The sequence below is a fragment of the Mastacembelus armatus genome, chromosome 3 (genome assembly GCF_900324485.2).
Source record: "Mastacembelus armatus chromosome 3, fMasArm1.2, whole genome shotgun sequence".
Taxonomy (NCBI): Eukaryota; Metazoa; Chordata; class Actinopteri; order Synbranchiformes; family Mastacembelidae; genus Mastacembelus; species Mastacembelus armatus.
The window spans coordinates 318,800-334,829 of NC_046635.1; the positions used below are offsets into that span (position 1 = coordinate 318,800).

The window sequence follows — 16,030 nt, forward strand, 5'->3', positions numbered from 1 at the left end:
AATTACGCGTTGGAAACGAAAGGTTTCCCCTGCCATCAATAGCTGAAGCCATGTGTGTATGGACTATAATCATTTAGCCGCTGGGCTCGTTAGCATGTTTTGGTACCTGTGCCTACAGCCTGAACTACAGCTCGAAAAATACAGACCAGACAGTCGTTCTCCAAAAGTAGCTTCATATTCAACCAATGAAATGTATAAGGCCAAATTAAAAACGAAAGATAAGTACTTTCTTACCGTTTTTGGACGCTTTTCAGCTCACTGAACAACCTGCTTGTCACAACACGTCTTCCCGTGTTCCACAACAACGCTTAACTGGTCGCAGATGTGCCTGCCTATAAATCGGCCGATTAATCGGCTCTGCCGATAGATCGGTCGACCTCTACTCGCCACGCCACTGTTTACAATTGTATTATCTGTTTCTATGTTTTATGACTTTACTGTTTTGTATCTGTCTTTTATGCTGCCTCTTGGCCATGTCGTCATTGTAAATGAGAACTGGTTCTCAACTGACCTCTCTGGTTAAATAAAAAGTAAAGTTAAATAAATAAATTCATCAAGTCTAGGTCTCATACTAATTCAAAGCTGCACCGTGTCTTTCCGTTTGTATACCTCTCCACAATGGGCACTTTGGCCTTGCTTTTGATGGCCAAGTACTTCTCCCTGCAGCCTCCACACAGCAGGTAGTAAGGGTTGCCGCTGCCACACTCCCCTCCAAACCAGCCATCTACGTAGGACCCGTTGCTGCGGTAACCTTGCCGGTTTGCGCTCCGGCCGCATCCTGGGTGGCTCTTCTTCATGTGCTGGTTGAAGTTGGCCACGTTGGCCTCGCACAGCTCGCACACCACCACTTCATCTCGATCATCCGTCTCGCACACATGCTGTGAGAGACGCACACACAGACACACACACCCATTCAAGTTAATAAAGGCTCAACATGTATTTACACAACACACACAACATGAGAGCTGTTAGGCTTCTGAACAGTAGTACAGCATTCATGCAATGTAACATGTCAGAAATATGAATCAGTGAAAGTTTTGCATTATTGAATTCCAAGCGGCAGCCAATTAAAAATAATAATTTTGTTAAGTGTTAAGTACTTAGTTTTTCACTTCATGCCATTTACAGCAGATTAACTGAGTGAGTGTGGTTAAACAGGAGAGAGCTGGCATTTAGCGTGCACATGAGTTTGCTGTGAGGTAATGCGGGATGGTGATGGCAGCCCTCTGACTGTAGCATAAAGTCACACACACCCATGTTGGCCAGTCCAGTACCTCCGGGATCCACATTCCCAGAATGTCGGTGTCGCTGGCAAGGTCCTGGCCAAACATGGCCTCCATGGTCTCCTCGTCCAGGTCCATCTCCAGCTCTTCATCCAGGTTGAAGTCATACAGGGCACCGGGGTCTGGTTGCTGCTGAAGGGCAGAGACTTCCCGGCGTGACTGGCTGTGGTGGACCTGCACTGAGCGGTACAGTCCAGCTTCAAGAAAAGGATTAGACAAAAGACATTTAACATGAGGTGAGGAAATGAGGGAAAAAGACATAACATCTTTGCGAAAAACTCTCACCAGCACGTGCTAACAGTGTTCGTGCAGCCAGGTCAAAGCGGTGTTTCCTACCAACAGCAGAGCGTCCTCTGATGGGAGCACCACTGGAAGCTGACGCACTGTCTTGCTCCAGGCCATCAGGACTACAAAGACCACAAAATGTTTGCAGATTTTACTAATAAACCACATTGAGAATAAGTAGCTCGCAACAGACAAATTTACCACTTAAACCTTTTAAAAGGTTATAAAAATATGTATAAAGCAGCAAAAGAACCCTTCATTTTAATGCATGTTATTCATTTTGCATGTATATGTTATGTATATTATATATATTATGTATAAAACAACATGAACAGCCCTGAGAAAAAACTTCAGTACATGTCAACATCGCACTGAGAGCACTTACAGTAAGTAAGGTTCTCTGCTGGTTTCCTCAGGTTGTCTTGATAATGTATGGTGCAGCCAAATGTCAGACCATCCTCAGTCATTAACTGAGGATGTTATTCTACTCAAATATGATAACAATTTGAATCTATTAGTCTGTGCTTTGTTCAATTTTTCACAATGTTCATTCTATTTCAAATTATGAGTACGGATAAAATGCCTTTCCTACCTCTCGCTGAAGCCCTCCTCCATTTCTGAAGCGTCTGCACTGGCTATGTCTCCAGGAGAGCACAGATACGAGCTCCTCTCCATTAATTTGCCTCCAGCAGAGGCCGTTGCACCCGGACAGGACGAGTCAGACCCGTCACCGCCGGTACTGCCTCCCCTGGTGTGAGGCTCGTCATGCTCGTCCTCTGTCCCTGGATGTTCTATCATCCACATGGCAAGTACTGTGATGTTCTGAGCATCTGCCTCTCCTCGAGCACCTGGAGATGGAAGGAATACACCACGTGATGATAGTGACACCATAATATCCATAGACAACAGTTTGGGGGGGAAATCATAATTTCTAACCTCTGCTGTGTACAAACTGCATATCACAATCATGTAATATACAATATACATCTCTAACTGTCTCCCAATGGATACTGTGATAATAATTACTACTCTATTGCAAAGTGTAAATACTTTTATTAACTGGTAACAGACAAAAAATGCCTATTGTAACTATGACACTTTCTATCATCCTTACTTTTGTACTGAGCTGTCTGTCTAATTTGTGCTTGTCAGAAAAATGATTCGACTGATTTCCATGCAACACAACTGCAACTAAAGCAACAGGGACTTCTGAGAGACTGACCCGTGGCCTCTAGAGCTTTGGTGATCTGGCGCAGGGAGAAGCCCATCTCCAGCAGGGGCACAGCGATGGCAGGAGGAGGTGGAGATGTCGACAGCCGGCTGCTGGGGTCTGACAGGGCTACAGCAAAGAAGAAATCATCATAAAATCTCAGATACAGCAAGAGCAGAAAAATATGGGTTATCATGTGCATTGCTATAAAGCAGTGTGTTTTGTCTGTATCTATGGCAGGAGGTGTCCTGTAAGCAAATAAATAGATAAAATTAGTTTGACAAATCACGATTTTTTTTCTGGTTTAAACGCATTTCACCTAAAATACATAAAAACATAAATTTAATGCTGAATACTCCAGAAGCTTTCCACCAGCACAACAGTGATATTTACAGGCAGAGAAATCTGGCATACTTACAGGTACCTGTTCTGTTTTGTGGTCTGGTGGGCTGGGAGTCAGGAGAGGTGAGACTCTGCCTCCGGCCAACTTCATCTGAGGGAGAGGTTGGCAGAGATGACACCGGAGGAGTCTGGGCTCGACGGGTTGGAACCAGGGTGGTGGTTGGATAGCTGGAGAACATTTGCCTGTCGCATCACAAAGACACATTAAAATAATCATTTTAATTGAATCACACATGGAAAACAAGGCTGGTGACTAACTCTAGCAGATTGATAATAAGGGAGCCATCTGTTCTGACCGAAGGAGGCTGAGAGGCATGACGCCCGGAGACTCCGAGGCAGGGACAGTCTCTGTGTCTGTAACAGGTGTGGTAGCTGTGGTGGTGTCCTCCAGCGATGAGCTCATGAAGGAGGTGGTGCTGGAGGCCGAAGGGCTGGTGGTGACTGGGGTTTGAGCCAACTGCTCACCCTCTGCACCCTCCCCTTCGCCCTCGGGTTCACTTCTCACTCCTGACAGAAAGAAAAACAAAAGCTGACAAAATGCCTCATCTACAATTTTCAATTTCCTCTTAAGGATTAAAGAAGCTTATTTTATCTGATCTTATCTATAAAGTAAGAAACCCTCGGCTGTTACGCTCCAAGAAGTAACAACAATCAATACAGATTGACAAACTGTCAACAACTTGTTAAGCTCCAAACTGAATCTCTACAGATTCTCACCAGTCTTGACTTTTCCTCCACTGGGCTCCTCCAACAGTCCATTCACGACTAGCTTGTAGATCATGGCCTGTGCCCTCTCCAGGTCTGCCAGGCCCAAGGCCCGCTTGATGGGAGAGCGCATCACTGCCCGCTTCACCATATGGCGCATGAGAAACTGCAAAGCTGCCCGCATCTCCACCTCCTCCTGGCACACCGGAGAAGTGGCAGCTGTGCTTCCGCTGGTGCTGGCATTTAGATCGGCATTGTGCCCGCTAGGTGCTGCTTCCGGTAAGACCTGGATGTCAGAAGAGCATATACTGTAGGTTAGAAGGTCTGCTATTATGGGGCCTGGATCTGTCACAGGAACGAGATTTCACTCACACACTTGGTATTTCAAGATGGTGAATTTAGTCAGTCAACTGAAAACAGTTTAAACTGCTATTGTATGATATAACTTAGCAGGCCACGGTACCTTTGGTATAAGCAGCAGCTCAGCATATTTGCTGCAGCTAAGCAGGGCACTGAGGGTCTTCATGGCTCCCAGGTAGAGGTAGGACAGCTGCACAGCGTGGATCTCCGACTGGGTGGCGATACAGGGAGGAGAAGGCTCATGGGTGCGGGAGTTGTGCTCATGGCCTTTCTTCCTGTTCCCCTCAGCAGGAGTGTGAGGAGCTGCAGCGAAAAGAGCCTCATTCCCGCCTACTCCACCAGCAGCTACAGAGGAGATCTCACTCTCGGACTTTGAGTTGGGTGCCACATGTGCTTTGACCTCATCCAGGCTGTGTGACACGCGCAAGTCAGAAGCTGCATTTGGAGAAGCTCCAGATGAGGCTCCGACATTATCTTTTTGTTCACTACGGTTGTGTCCCTCACTGTCCGTCTTGTCGTCATTACTGGCTGGCCCGTGCCCCGTCGATGCCGCGCCACGATGTTTCTTGTCATGGCGCCGTGTGCTGAGCTTGGCGGTGGTTTCCTCATGGATGCTGGTAAGGTAGGTGAGGTCCAGCAGAAGTGAGGCTGTGAGGCCACGGAAACGTGCCACGTCGAAGGGCAGCGGCTCGCAGGGCTCCAGGTTGTATAGTGGAGTGTCACTAGGTGACCAGAAAGTTGGGAAGCTTTAATAGAAGGGAGTGCAGAGTGAAAAGAGACAAAGGAAGGAAACACAAAGTGAGGGAAAGGGCAGGAGAGAGAGAGTACAACATGCACGACAAATAAAAAGACAGAATGTGGGAATGGCACAAAACCATGACTTACTGGGCCGTGCAAAAGAGTAATGGATTAACAATGACAAAAAGGCAAGTCAGTAATGATTAGGTTGCACTTTATAACATGGTCTTTTTAGAGTATTACTTATTAGTTCATATTAAGATTATCAGTATTGTAAAATAATCAAAATGTGAAAGGGGAAACATATAAAAACAATAAATTAGAACAAGGCAAAATGGAGGGTGCAGACATGATATAGAAAGCAAACGGCCAATATAGAGGGTATCAGAAGACTGAACACAGGCAGAAGACAAACATTCAGCACGTCTGTGTTTCTGAACATATTGTCAGCCATTCAGATGATCAACTGCAGCACATGTCAGTTTAAGAGTTTTTTCTTTGAGGCAGTCATTTCATATACACAAGTGGTAGAGGAGCATTTCATATATACAAGTGGAAGAGGAGCATAAAGATCAGTACGTTTTTTACGCAACAGCAGCCAAAATCTTTACATTGCTCATATTGTCAAAAACAAAAGCACAGCTAATAATTTGTTATATCTACCAAAGCGCACCGAGTTATTAACAAATAGAGAAACAGACAGATAAAAGGAACATCCAAAAAAAGTGACAAAATGTGCCAAAGCTAATTTTTCACCCAGTACCTGATGGTGATCTCAGCCTCGTCCCACTGCACCTTAGCTGAAGTGCTGCCTTCCTTCACCACGCCCAGCAGAGTCGCATGCCGCCCCGTCTGCTTGTGCACGCATCGCCCACCGACACGGAGGCCTGCGTCCGCACCCCCAATCACCGCAAGGACCGGCCACACCTCTGTACAGAGTGTTCTCAGGTGCTGCTCTGATAGCTCCGCCAAGCCGTGCTGCCGTCCGTGGCGACCCCTCTCCTCCTCTGTCCTCGTGGGGGTTTCTTGGCTTTCTTTCTGGGCATCGTGCTCCTCACGGCTCTGCACTGAGCGGCTCTTTTTCAGTCTCTGACCACCACTACCAGAGGTACTGGCTGACTCTCTAAAGCAAGGCTTGATCTTATGAAGCCGCTCAATCATTGTTTTGTTGATACAATGGGTCCACTGGTCGGTGCGATGTAAGATGCGGATCAGCTGTGTGGTGGCCTCGGCCAAAACGGTGGCCATGGGGCTGCAGACTGGGTCACCAGGTAAGAGGTCTCGAGGTGTGCCCCTCATCTGCATGTCGCAGATCTTAACCTGGAGGCAATCAGAGACGAGCAGAATACAAACATACATAGATTATATGTACATGGGACGTATAAAGTAAATAAACCAGAGACAAAGAAAAGATCAGTTACGATCACATACGAATGTTCAGTGATTGGCTCTATAGTTCATTTGCTCCTGTAATCCAAAGTACCAATTTAGAAAGCTTTTTTAATCAAACATTCCTGAAATTTTTAAAAAAGAAACCCTAAAATAAGAAAGCCCAGCCACTGGGTCAGCACCTGGTGACTGGATCTGAAGTTACTGCATATTTTGGTAAGCAAACCCACAAAGATAAAATAATGACTCATGCTGCTGTTCTGCAGCACAAGAGGAGGGATGCATCTCAGGGAATGTATGTTCTCTCACCTTCTCTCCTGGGTTACTGCTATAGAACATCACACAGGGATAGAGCTCCGTGGCGTCCACGTCCTCGAAGGCCAACTTTGGCTCCTGTGGAGTCACAAGTTAGCAGTTAGGGATGGACACAGAACCCTTAGACTGCGTTGCTGCTGTTCCTATTCTGAATGGTGACTTTTCTTTTATTTTGTGTGTGAACAAATCAAAGGAAATTCTTACTTCCCAGTTCAAACAGAACCAAAGGAGCAGATTCTTCAAATAGTGTGAGCTGATGTTGTATGTATGGAGGGGAAATGAAAATGGCAATGGCTTCATACAGCAACAAGAGTCCAATAATAACTATAGCAATTGCATTTGGCTGAGCATACATAACTTGAGTTCATTTTAATAACACCTGTATCATTTCATATAAAAATACACACTTTGCACTTTTGCACACGAGGAGTGCAAAAACATAATGCAGCTGGGGCTGATGTCCAACATTGAGCCAGTGGGCCTAATTTTGGGCCTCACCTCTCCATTCTTGCCAAAGGAGATGGTCCTGGCCTCCATGTCCAGGACGCAGGTGATGAAGTCACCCTGAGTAAAGCTGCTAAGTGTCAGTGTTTGTTCTCCATTGTGATACAGGTTTCCGCTGTAAGCCCGGTACAGCCACATATCAGATGTGGTGCGGTGGTTGAAGTCATGCACAGGCCATCGTGACACACCCACACACGTGCCCTCATTGCCTCGGTTCTCCTTCACGATGTAAAACTACGAGAGAAATGAACATGAAATGAATCGAAGAGGTAAAGATCTTAGAAAAAAAGATGTATCTTATTGTGCATTACACTTTTAAACTGAATCTCTGTTTGCACCGACTTCTGCCCTAGTGCATATACATGGCTGTACCATGGATCGTATTTATTGTGCCATAATAAGGTAATAATGTACCTTCCACTGGTAACATCCAGAGGAGATACCAGTGGAGGCCAGGCCATATCCTTTTCCCCCACTGCCATGCGTCAGCCCCTGGCCATTTTCCACCACACAACACTGAGCCTTTTCGGGGTCAAAGGACACTTCCTGGATGGGAAGGTTCTCATCCTCCTCCTCCGCCTCTCCCTGTGGATCAAAGAGGAGTTCAGACACCCAAACAATGACATGCCAGACACAGCAGGGTGTAGGACAGGAGAAGGCTGGTTGCACACCTGGACTTTGAGTTCTTGGACTTTTTCTTTAATCTGGACTGAGTGCTTGGCTTGAGCAATAGGAGCCTCCCACATGCAGTCAGACAGAAGAGAGAACAGCCGCTCAACAACCTGGAGAAGGGAAAATTGTTTTAGCTCAAGTCTGAGCTATTAAAAGGCTTTTTTTTTTTCTTATAGTCACCAAATCCCATAAAAAACTAACAATCATTCAGTACTCTCATACTTTCTTACCCATAAAATCCAAACACACCAATTCCTACCAAAAGGGCTGTAAAAATGTCTTAAAAACACATCAATTAATAAATAAATAAAAACAATCCCATTTTCTGTAATTCTGTAATTTTCCTCTAACAGAGAAGTACAAAATAGAAATAAAATAAGACTCTGGTTTTGGTGTCTTTATGGGATTTGCAGACAACAAGAAGAATACAGAAACATAGATCCTCTTATAATTTGTTGTGGGGCAAACTAGGTGGCATACCTGTGTCATTTGATCATTCTCAATATTGGCCTCACAGGCAGGCAGCACAGCCTCCAGAACATGCAGAGCCAGGAGCCGAGTTCTCAGGTTTCTCACCAGAGGAACCCCTAACATTATCAGACAACAAGAGTTAAAGTCATATGATGAAGTACAGCACATTTATCTGGGTTCTGTTACAATATGTAAGTTCTACCTGTGCAGCATTTCTGTGCAGCAATATTGAGCAGAACCTCAGTCCATTTGGGTGAAGCCATCTTGGACTGAATGGCCTTAGAGGACACCACTCTCCTGAGGAAGACCAGGAAGTCTCCCAAGTGCAGCTCAGCAGTGTGCTGCTTACGCAGTAAAGCTGCAAAACGAGACAGAACCCACAAAAGTTACACTGCTTTTCACTTTCAGAGTAGATTCAGCAGACAGCAGCTGAAAGCCAAGAATATAAACAGTTAAAATGCATTATAATTTTTGTTTCATTTTTAATCATTTTGTGATGTGAATGTTGCTAGGTTTTATATTTATTTATAAGTTCTTAAACCTAAAAACTACTTTTTTGTCAGGCAGACAATCATTTATCTTTTGTGACTCACTGTCTTTCATCTACTTTTCATGTTTTTCATGGTGTAAGAAAATATTTTGTTGTCACTGTCACTGTCGTGCAATAATAGCAACAAACACAGCATCTTCATCACCTCTGAAGTCCTTCTTCTCAGAGTCTGCACTGTCCTCGTGCTTGTTTTCTTCTTGGTCTTTTCCAGAGGACAGAAGGCTAACTCCTGCCTGAGACAGCAGGTTCTTCAGCTGACTGCAGAGCAGGTCCAGCAGTGACTGGACCACCTTCGGACTCAGTTTGTCTGCGTAAGTCCTGCAAAGACACGAACAGATACAGTTGTTTATGTATTTTTTTCTTTGCACTGGGTCCGGTTAGCAAAGTACCGGCGTTATGGCAAATCCATCTGACTACTTTGTGATGTCCTACCCGGTGCTGATGGCCAGTATCTGCAGCAGGCGTGTGGAGGCCACCTTCAGGGCAGTGCTGAGCTGGGACACTCCAGGCTTCTGCAACAGCTGGAGAGGCTGTCCCAGCATAGTCTCTGTGCCACACAGTTGGGACAGCACGTTGAGGAGCCCGCTGGAGATGGCCAGGGAGACGTCCACTGGCTGGTAACGAACACTCAGCGCAAACACAGTCACCAGCAGGAGGCGCTGCTGGGCTTCTAGGATGGGGAAGGAAAATGTGGCAGAGACAGGATCAGGCAACCTTTCGCTCTTACCTGACTGAATTTTGTTCCTTATGTGTTCAGACGAGTCACGATACCAAAACTATGAGAATCTAAAGGCTAAATCAGAAAAAAGTAATGGATCTAGGTGACAGAACATGAAACTTGCTATGCTGATGTGGACAGAGGCCATAAAACAACAAGAGTGAATTATGTTAATCACAATGACACCTAAACAGTTAAATTAGACAGTTGCCCTTAATTTCTGCCTAATTTCATCAAAGTGATAGTAAAAGTAGTTCATGTGTCACATGTGTCCCTTCCACTGGTAACATCCAGAGGAGATACCAGTGGAAGCCAGGCCATATCCTTTTCCCCCCACTACCTGTTAACCTGTTAACTATCACAGAAATGTTTTCTATCACATTCATTAATCACTCTCCTGTTGCTCTTTAAATTATTTATACAAGTCGGCACATCAAAGCAAAGTGCTTTGAAAAGTTGGACATGTTGGTGTGTGCAGGTTTGAAACGTCTTTTACTGTCAGACTTAGCAGTGTTCATGGGCTTGAGCTGAATGTCGGCTCCATAAGTGAAGTGATTCTGCGTTTCGCTTCGTGTGACTGCTCTGTTTACAAACCGTAGACGGTCAGAAAGTTGTTACCATGCTTTTTTATTTACTCTGCCTGGAGTGAAGCAGAGTGCTGCACACACAGCAATGTAACCTCACATATACTAAAACAATCATTCAAGTACCGATACTTATAAAACAAAGTAGTGTACCATTTTTAACGGCAGGGTATCGCAATACCTTTCTACTACTGGTAAACCACACAACTCTAGTTTAGACATTTTTCAAACACTGGTCAATGCAAAATCACTCTTGCTCCTAAACCTACTCAGCCTGACCAGCGGGTGGCAGCGTATAGGATGACGCTGTAGTGGGTGATATGTGAGTAGACTATCTGTGACGTACAGGATGTCTATGATTTATATTTTAAACTACCTGGATAATCTTATGTTGTTAAATCCCTGAAGCTCCACTGCTAAAAATATACAGGACCAGCCATGTTACCTATGTGGTGCTTGTTTGCCTGCAGTGCTCTGTCCAGCGTGACAGACAGCTGCTGGTAGATCTTATGGACAGCTGTCTGGATTTCCATCTGGAGGCTCCTCTTAGCTGCCTTTACACCATCCTGCAAAATACAGTTGATATGTTAAGACACAGGTGGAAAACATGGTAACTCTTGCAAATCATATGAAATATAACCCACAAACTGAAGCATCCACCCACAAGGAGCCTTAGAGTGCACCTGATAGTGATGTAGCTGCACACTCTCTCTCTTCAGCCCTCCGGTGCTCACTGTACCGAGGCCAAAACAGCCAGCCAGGAACTGTAACCTGACAGAGGTGAGCAGGGAGGAGGACTGGAAGGCACTGGTGGATCGATCAGCGTTCCCAGGTTGGCTGCCCTTCTCCTCCATGCCGGAGATCAACACCACAATCTGGTGGAGGGCTTCCAGTCGCAGCTGGAGTTACAGCACATCCCAATTGTAAGTACATATTTAAGAGGGTTACAAATCTAGCTCTGACTATAATTTCTCTGGACTTTCTTTGGCTGCATACCTTCAATAATATGTTACCAATCGCAGAAAATCAGCAAACAAAAACAGCCTTGTTTGTTCAGCTTGAACAACATATTTACAGGGTAAAGGACTAGTCTGGTGGTATTTTGTGGTATTATTATGGTATTATCTTGTTACAGTCCAAAGAATCAGTGAAAAGACCTGAGAAAACAGCAAATAATCCAACAGGTATTGTCTGTGTATTCAAAGCTTGAGGTATCTTAATTCTTGTCTGCCACCTTAGCCGACATCACATTAACTGTTACTACTTTCACTACTAAGTACTGCAGTACTACCGTCCTGCCGCTATAAATATTCAGTAACACTACAAATCCACAGTTTGTGTACTGACTGCTGTTGGGAACCGTTCTGTTTTTAAAAAAACAAACAAGTATGCTGTGTATCTGTGACCAGATGTTAAAGATCTAAATCTTCAATAGAAATCAAAGAGCTTGGAGCTGAGGGGCCACAGGAGTATTAAGATACAGGTTAATATGGATTGTTGCTTGTTGTCTTTTCATGGTGTTGGTTGACAAAAGGGAAAATATGAATTAAGACCAGCCCTGTCTTCTAAACAATACAGCTGAAACTATTTTATAAGACAAGGGGTTTTAGAATATTTACAACCGAAGCAAAAATATTAAAATCATTCAAGTAAACATCAGATAAATATGTAAAATCACAATATTCTCTGGTGCTTGTCTTAAAAATAAATTGAATATAATCAGTCAATAAGAAGGCCTTGTTGTTAAACTTAGAGTCCTGAGTTCACAGGCAGATAAAAACCAAGCAAAGACCTGAGACAGTCGCTCACCTCTGCCCTGCTCTGTTGCTGCTCCATAGCCAGGATGGTGGCCTGTGGGCTGGTTGACATACTTTCATCTGGCTCCTTGAAGGCAGGAGTGAGGCCCACATCACCGCTTATAAAACTGACCATGTTGTCAATGAGAGCATGGATACCCAGGGAGCGGCTGAGGTCGAGGTCTGACTCTTCGTAGGAATGAGCCGAGCTGTAGCTCCGCTGGCGACTCAGCTTGGCCCTGAACCAGGACTCAGCCAAGGAGTCTGGTGAACTGTTAAGTAAGCCTGCAGGTGGAGAGAAGAGGGCAAAGAGGCTTTCAGATGCATGAATACGTAAGATGGATTTTGGGGGATGGACCATGTTTCTTTTAAGCACTTAAGAGCTATGCAGAGCGATGCACTACTATTCTCTGAGTTCATCATATGGTCAAATGCTGATTCTTCATGCAGGCACAAGCCTTCATCAGCCATTATGAATTCATTTATAATGGGTGCAGTTTCCCAGACCCACTGAGGAGAAATGCTGCAGTCGAGAAGTGGAATGGCAACCAGGGCTAGTGTTCCCATATAACAGCTGAGAGCACTGAGGTCAGAGCATCAGTTTTAATGATTTGGTAACTCTATGAATTGTCCAACGTGACACATTATATTCTTCACAAGCTGTCACTGTGCAGAGAACAAACGTTTCAAGCAGAAGAATGAACTAACATTGGTATGACAGGCACACCTGAATGCTCTTGCTATCTCTGTACATTAGCACAGTACACAGAAAGTATAGTATGAAGTGTCTGAGCTCAAAACAAGGTCTTCATTGTGAGAGATGAATGGGAGGCATCATGGAAGTATGAGCTAACAAGAGGAAGAAACATGCCATCGTTTACTTGCTTGGAGCTCCTCTTGTGCTTGGGGCTCAACTGCCCCAAAAGAAGCAAATAAACTATCCACACAGGAATCGAGAGACAGAGAGATAAGAGTAACGTATGAAAAATGACAACGACAAAGTTGTATCACTGCTACTTGCAGCATTAATCACATGAGCTTTACCTCTTTTTTTGTGAGAAAACGCCAAGTCGAGGTCAACATTTCTCCTCCCAGTCTGAAAGAAAAAACAAACAACACCTGATGTAGCACTCACATCATACCTGTCAACTTCTGGTATGCACAGCTTAAACACAGCCTACCTATGCAGTGACGTGTATGTGAGAATGTCTGTTTTACCAGTGTGTAACCCTCCTCGTCAGACTCGGGCTGGGATAGGTCAGATTCACTCCTGGACTTCATCAGCCTGTAACTTGGGCTGCTCTGCACTGAACGGCTCTCTGCACTTAGACTCTCACTCCTACATAAGAAACAATGCCAGTCAAGCATAATACCAGTAAACATGACACATTTAGATAATACAATCCCCCCAGACGGACCAACACCACCAACACCAGAATAAGTCTCACCTCTCCACTATGTAACACCTGCAAAGGACAATATAAGGCTGTAGACAAGGATCAGTAACAGTTGTATAACTATACTATATGCAGAAAATACAGGTATTTTTTAATTTCATCATTACCATCATTATCACAGAAACCAACAAGCACAAGAAGAAGCCTCACCTAGACCATAATTACTCAAACCATTAGTCAAATCAAACTGGGAGTTGGTCTTTTTAATGCGGCAACCAATTGGACTAATTGAGCTAAGTGAGCATCAGTGATGACCAAAGGAGGGATGTGTTAATGATCATTATGCTCTGAGGGGAACATTAGCAACCAACAGCTGTTTCCGTGTTCATTTAGGCACAAGAGTGTTTCGGTTTTCACACGTGATTCTATTCATTAATACTTCGCCTGCCTCAGATGATGAAAAAAAGCTGATTTTGTCCTTACACAAGTAAAACATCACACCCTATAGCAGGGAGATTCTTTTGCAGAAAAAATCATTACATACAAAGGTATTACGTTAACTACTTATCTGTCAGCACACATTGTTTTGATTTACCACCACCTCTCCTCTCAGCGCATTTAGGTGGCCCGTGTTCTAACCTGGTCATGAAGCTCAGACACTCCTGTGTCCCTGTAGCTGACTGGGTCTGGCCCTCTTCCTGGTTCTGCTTGGTCAGCTCACCCAGCACAGGGCTCACCCCCAGCACCAGCAGGGCACAACGGTGGATCACAGAGTTACAGGCTGCTGTGTACAGGTCCTGGCCCTCTGGGAGACCGGTGCTGCCCCTCCTCCCTTCCTGAGACAGGATGGTGTCCTCCTCTCCACCTCCTGCTCCTCCACTCCTGGAGACAGAGCCGGAGCCCTGGCCTGTGCTGCTGCTTGCACGTTCCCGGTCACGGCTCCGAGCTACCTCCCGTGCTGAGAGGAAACATTGAAAGATTTCTGTGTTGTGCAACATGCACAGACGCGCACACACAAAACACACAGACACACACCATATGATGGGTTAGAGGTCAAACAGCAGCCACATAATGTACTCAAGGTTTACTGGAGTGCAAGGTTTAAAACCAAAGCTCAAGCGAATGCAACACAACAAAAAATGTCTGGCACTGATGTCTGTCCAAGTACTTTTGAAACTACTTGTTTTTCTATGACAACAATAGAAAGTTAATTTTACATTTGTATATTACAGTGATGGGTCAGGGTGAAGGCTTTCTCAGTACTGTATCTCAGACATTCCTCAAGGTTTCACATGCTAGTCATGACTCTTCTTGGTTACAGCAGCTCCCGACAACGTCATAAAAAATACACTAGTAACAAGAAGAAAACTGTAAAGAGGAACACCGTGCTAAGTCGTTTCAGTAAAAAGAATAATTTATCATTACCAGCAGTTAAATAATAACTGTAATAAAGCAAAGATGTAAATGAATGGGAGCTGACAAGATAAAAAAAAGCGTTATACAGCCTTGAATGAACTGAGAAATACATTTCAAAATGATTAGCACACTGAAAGCACATAAACATACAACTCCAGGCAGATGTACTTACTTCCAGCCGTCATTACTTCATGCTCCCTGTCGTCCTCCTCATCATCTTGTTCCTGATGGCCCTCTTCTCTCTCTCGATCAACTCGCTCTTCTAGCTCTGCCTCCTCATCGATGGTGCGTGTGAATGAGTGCTCCTGAGGGTCCATGTCCAGAGAGTCCTGATTGTCTGAAATCTGACCAAGTTGAATCAAATTAAATCAAAATCAAATAAGAAATGAGTGTGTAAAAGCTTTTTTGTGTCATCATGAACAGAGCAGATATCTGCAGATATATCTATCTTCCTTTCGTTTGCTCACCCTCCTCTCGCGCGATGAGGATCGGGTCTGGATGAAGTCCATATTCTTACAGGCCAGAAGACGGTTTCGTACCTTGTAAACACTGCGATAGACCTCTGCAAGGGACTTAGATGGTTGGTACCTAATAAGAAAATAAACATCTACTTATGATGTGAAGCTTTATTCAGGCTAATACTACAGAACACTGTGAAACCCTTCAGCCCAAGAGATCACATGTATTATGTTTCAGTACCTTCCCTCTCCACAGGCCTGGCCCAGCAGCCCTGTGTGCTTCAGTAAGGCTGCCAACACAAACCTGGACACGGTGTCTAACAAGGACTCATTACTGAGAGATGCATTGTCCCAGTCTGCAACAGAACACAGACTACAGTCAGCGCACTGCCAGAATAATTAGCTTTGAAATGTTCAAGGCTAATTATTCTGGCATGGAGACAGCGGAACTCATTATAGGGGAGACCTTTGCTGAGGGCATAGTCCTGCATGTTGACCCAGAGGCTGTTGGCAGGTTCTTTAGAAGAACCCAGAGACAAATCCACCATGACACTCAAGTCAGAACGCAGTGTGCAGTCAAAAGGCTTCTGCTCTTCATTACCAGACAGTGCTGCCTCCAACAATGAGCTGATGCAAGTGTCTGAGGACACGAAGAATGCATCATCCCAACCAGACACAGAAGAAAAACAAAAAAACAGATCATTTAATAAAAGCCAAAACGGAGAAACACAATCTGCAGAACTCCACTGATCCAGTAAAATACAAAATATACTGCTG

General features: G+C 44.6%; 1 protein-coding gene across 7 annotated transcripts in view; it reads right to left on the minus strand.

Moving 5' to 3' along the window:
• herc1 (HECT and RLD domain containing E3 ubiquitin protein ligase family member 1) overlaps positions 1–16,030 on the minus strand; it is a 51,860-nt gene that overhangs the window by 21,072 nt on the left and 14,758 nt on the right. For 2 of the 7 annotated variants that reach the window (XM_026319736.1, XM_026319731.1), the window contains exons 19-46: positions 15,720–15,893; positions 15,495–15,609; positions 15,263–15,383; positions 14,968–15,139; positions 14,019–14,361; positions 13,201–13,321; positions 13,027–13,078; positions 11,996–12,267; positions 10,870–11,085; positions 10,632–10,752; positions 9,317–9,554; positions 9,030–9,202; positions 8,537–8,692; positions 8,344–8,450; positions 7,863–7,973; positions 7,606–7,776; positions 7,186–7,425; positions 6,682–6,765; positions 5,747–6,303; positions 4,349–4,991; positions 3,898–4,171; positions 3,477–3,687; positions 3,203–3,363; positions 2,791–2,907; positions 2,161–2,416; positions 1,569–1,690; positions 1,254–1,480; positions 610–878 (exon numbers count right to left, since the gene is read on the minus strand). In XM_026319736.1, the coding sequence (XP_026175521.1) occupies positions 610–878; positions 1,254–1,480; positions 1,569–1,690; positions 2,161–2,416; positions 2,791–2,907; positions 3,203–3,363; positions 3,477–3,687; positions 3,898–4,171; positions 4,349–4,991; positions 5,747–6,303; positions 6,682–6,765; positions 7,186–7,425; positions 7,606–7,776; positions 7,863–7,973; positions 8,344–8,450; positions 8,537–8,692; positions 9,030–9,202; positions 9,317–9,554; positions 10,632–10,752; positions 10,870–11,085; positions 11,996–12,267; positions 13,027–13,078; positions 13,201–13,321; positions 14,019–14,361; positions 14,968–15,139; positions 15,263–15,383; positions 15,495–15,609; positions 15,720–15,893 (5,824 nt within the window). Of the gene's footprint in view, positions 1–609; positions 879–1,253; positions 1,481–1,568; positions 1,691–2,160; positions 2,417–2,790; positions 2,908–3,196; positions 3,364–3,476; positions 3,688–3,897; positions 4,172–4,348; positions 4,992–5,746; positions 6,304–6,681; positions 6,766–7,185; positions 7,426–7,605; positions 7,777–7,862; positions 7,974–8,343; positions 8,451–8,536; positions 8,693–9,029; positions 9,203–9,316; positions 9,555–10,631; positions 10,753–10,869; positions 11,086–11,995; positions 12,268–13,026; positions 13,079–13,200; positions 13,322–14,018; positions 14,362–14,967; positions 15,140–15,262; positions 15,384–15,494; positions 15,610–15,719; positions 15,894–16,030 lie in introns of all 7 variants that reach the window. The other 5 variants (XM_026319735.1, XM_026319730.1, XM_026319733.1 and 2 more) reach the window with 4 other exon arrangements.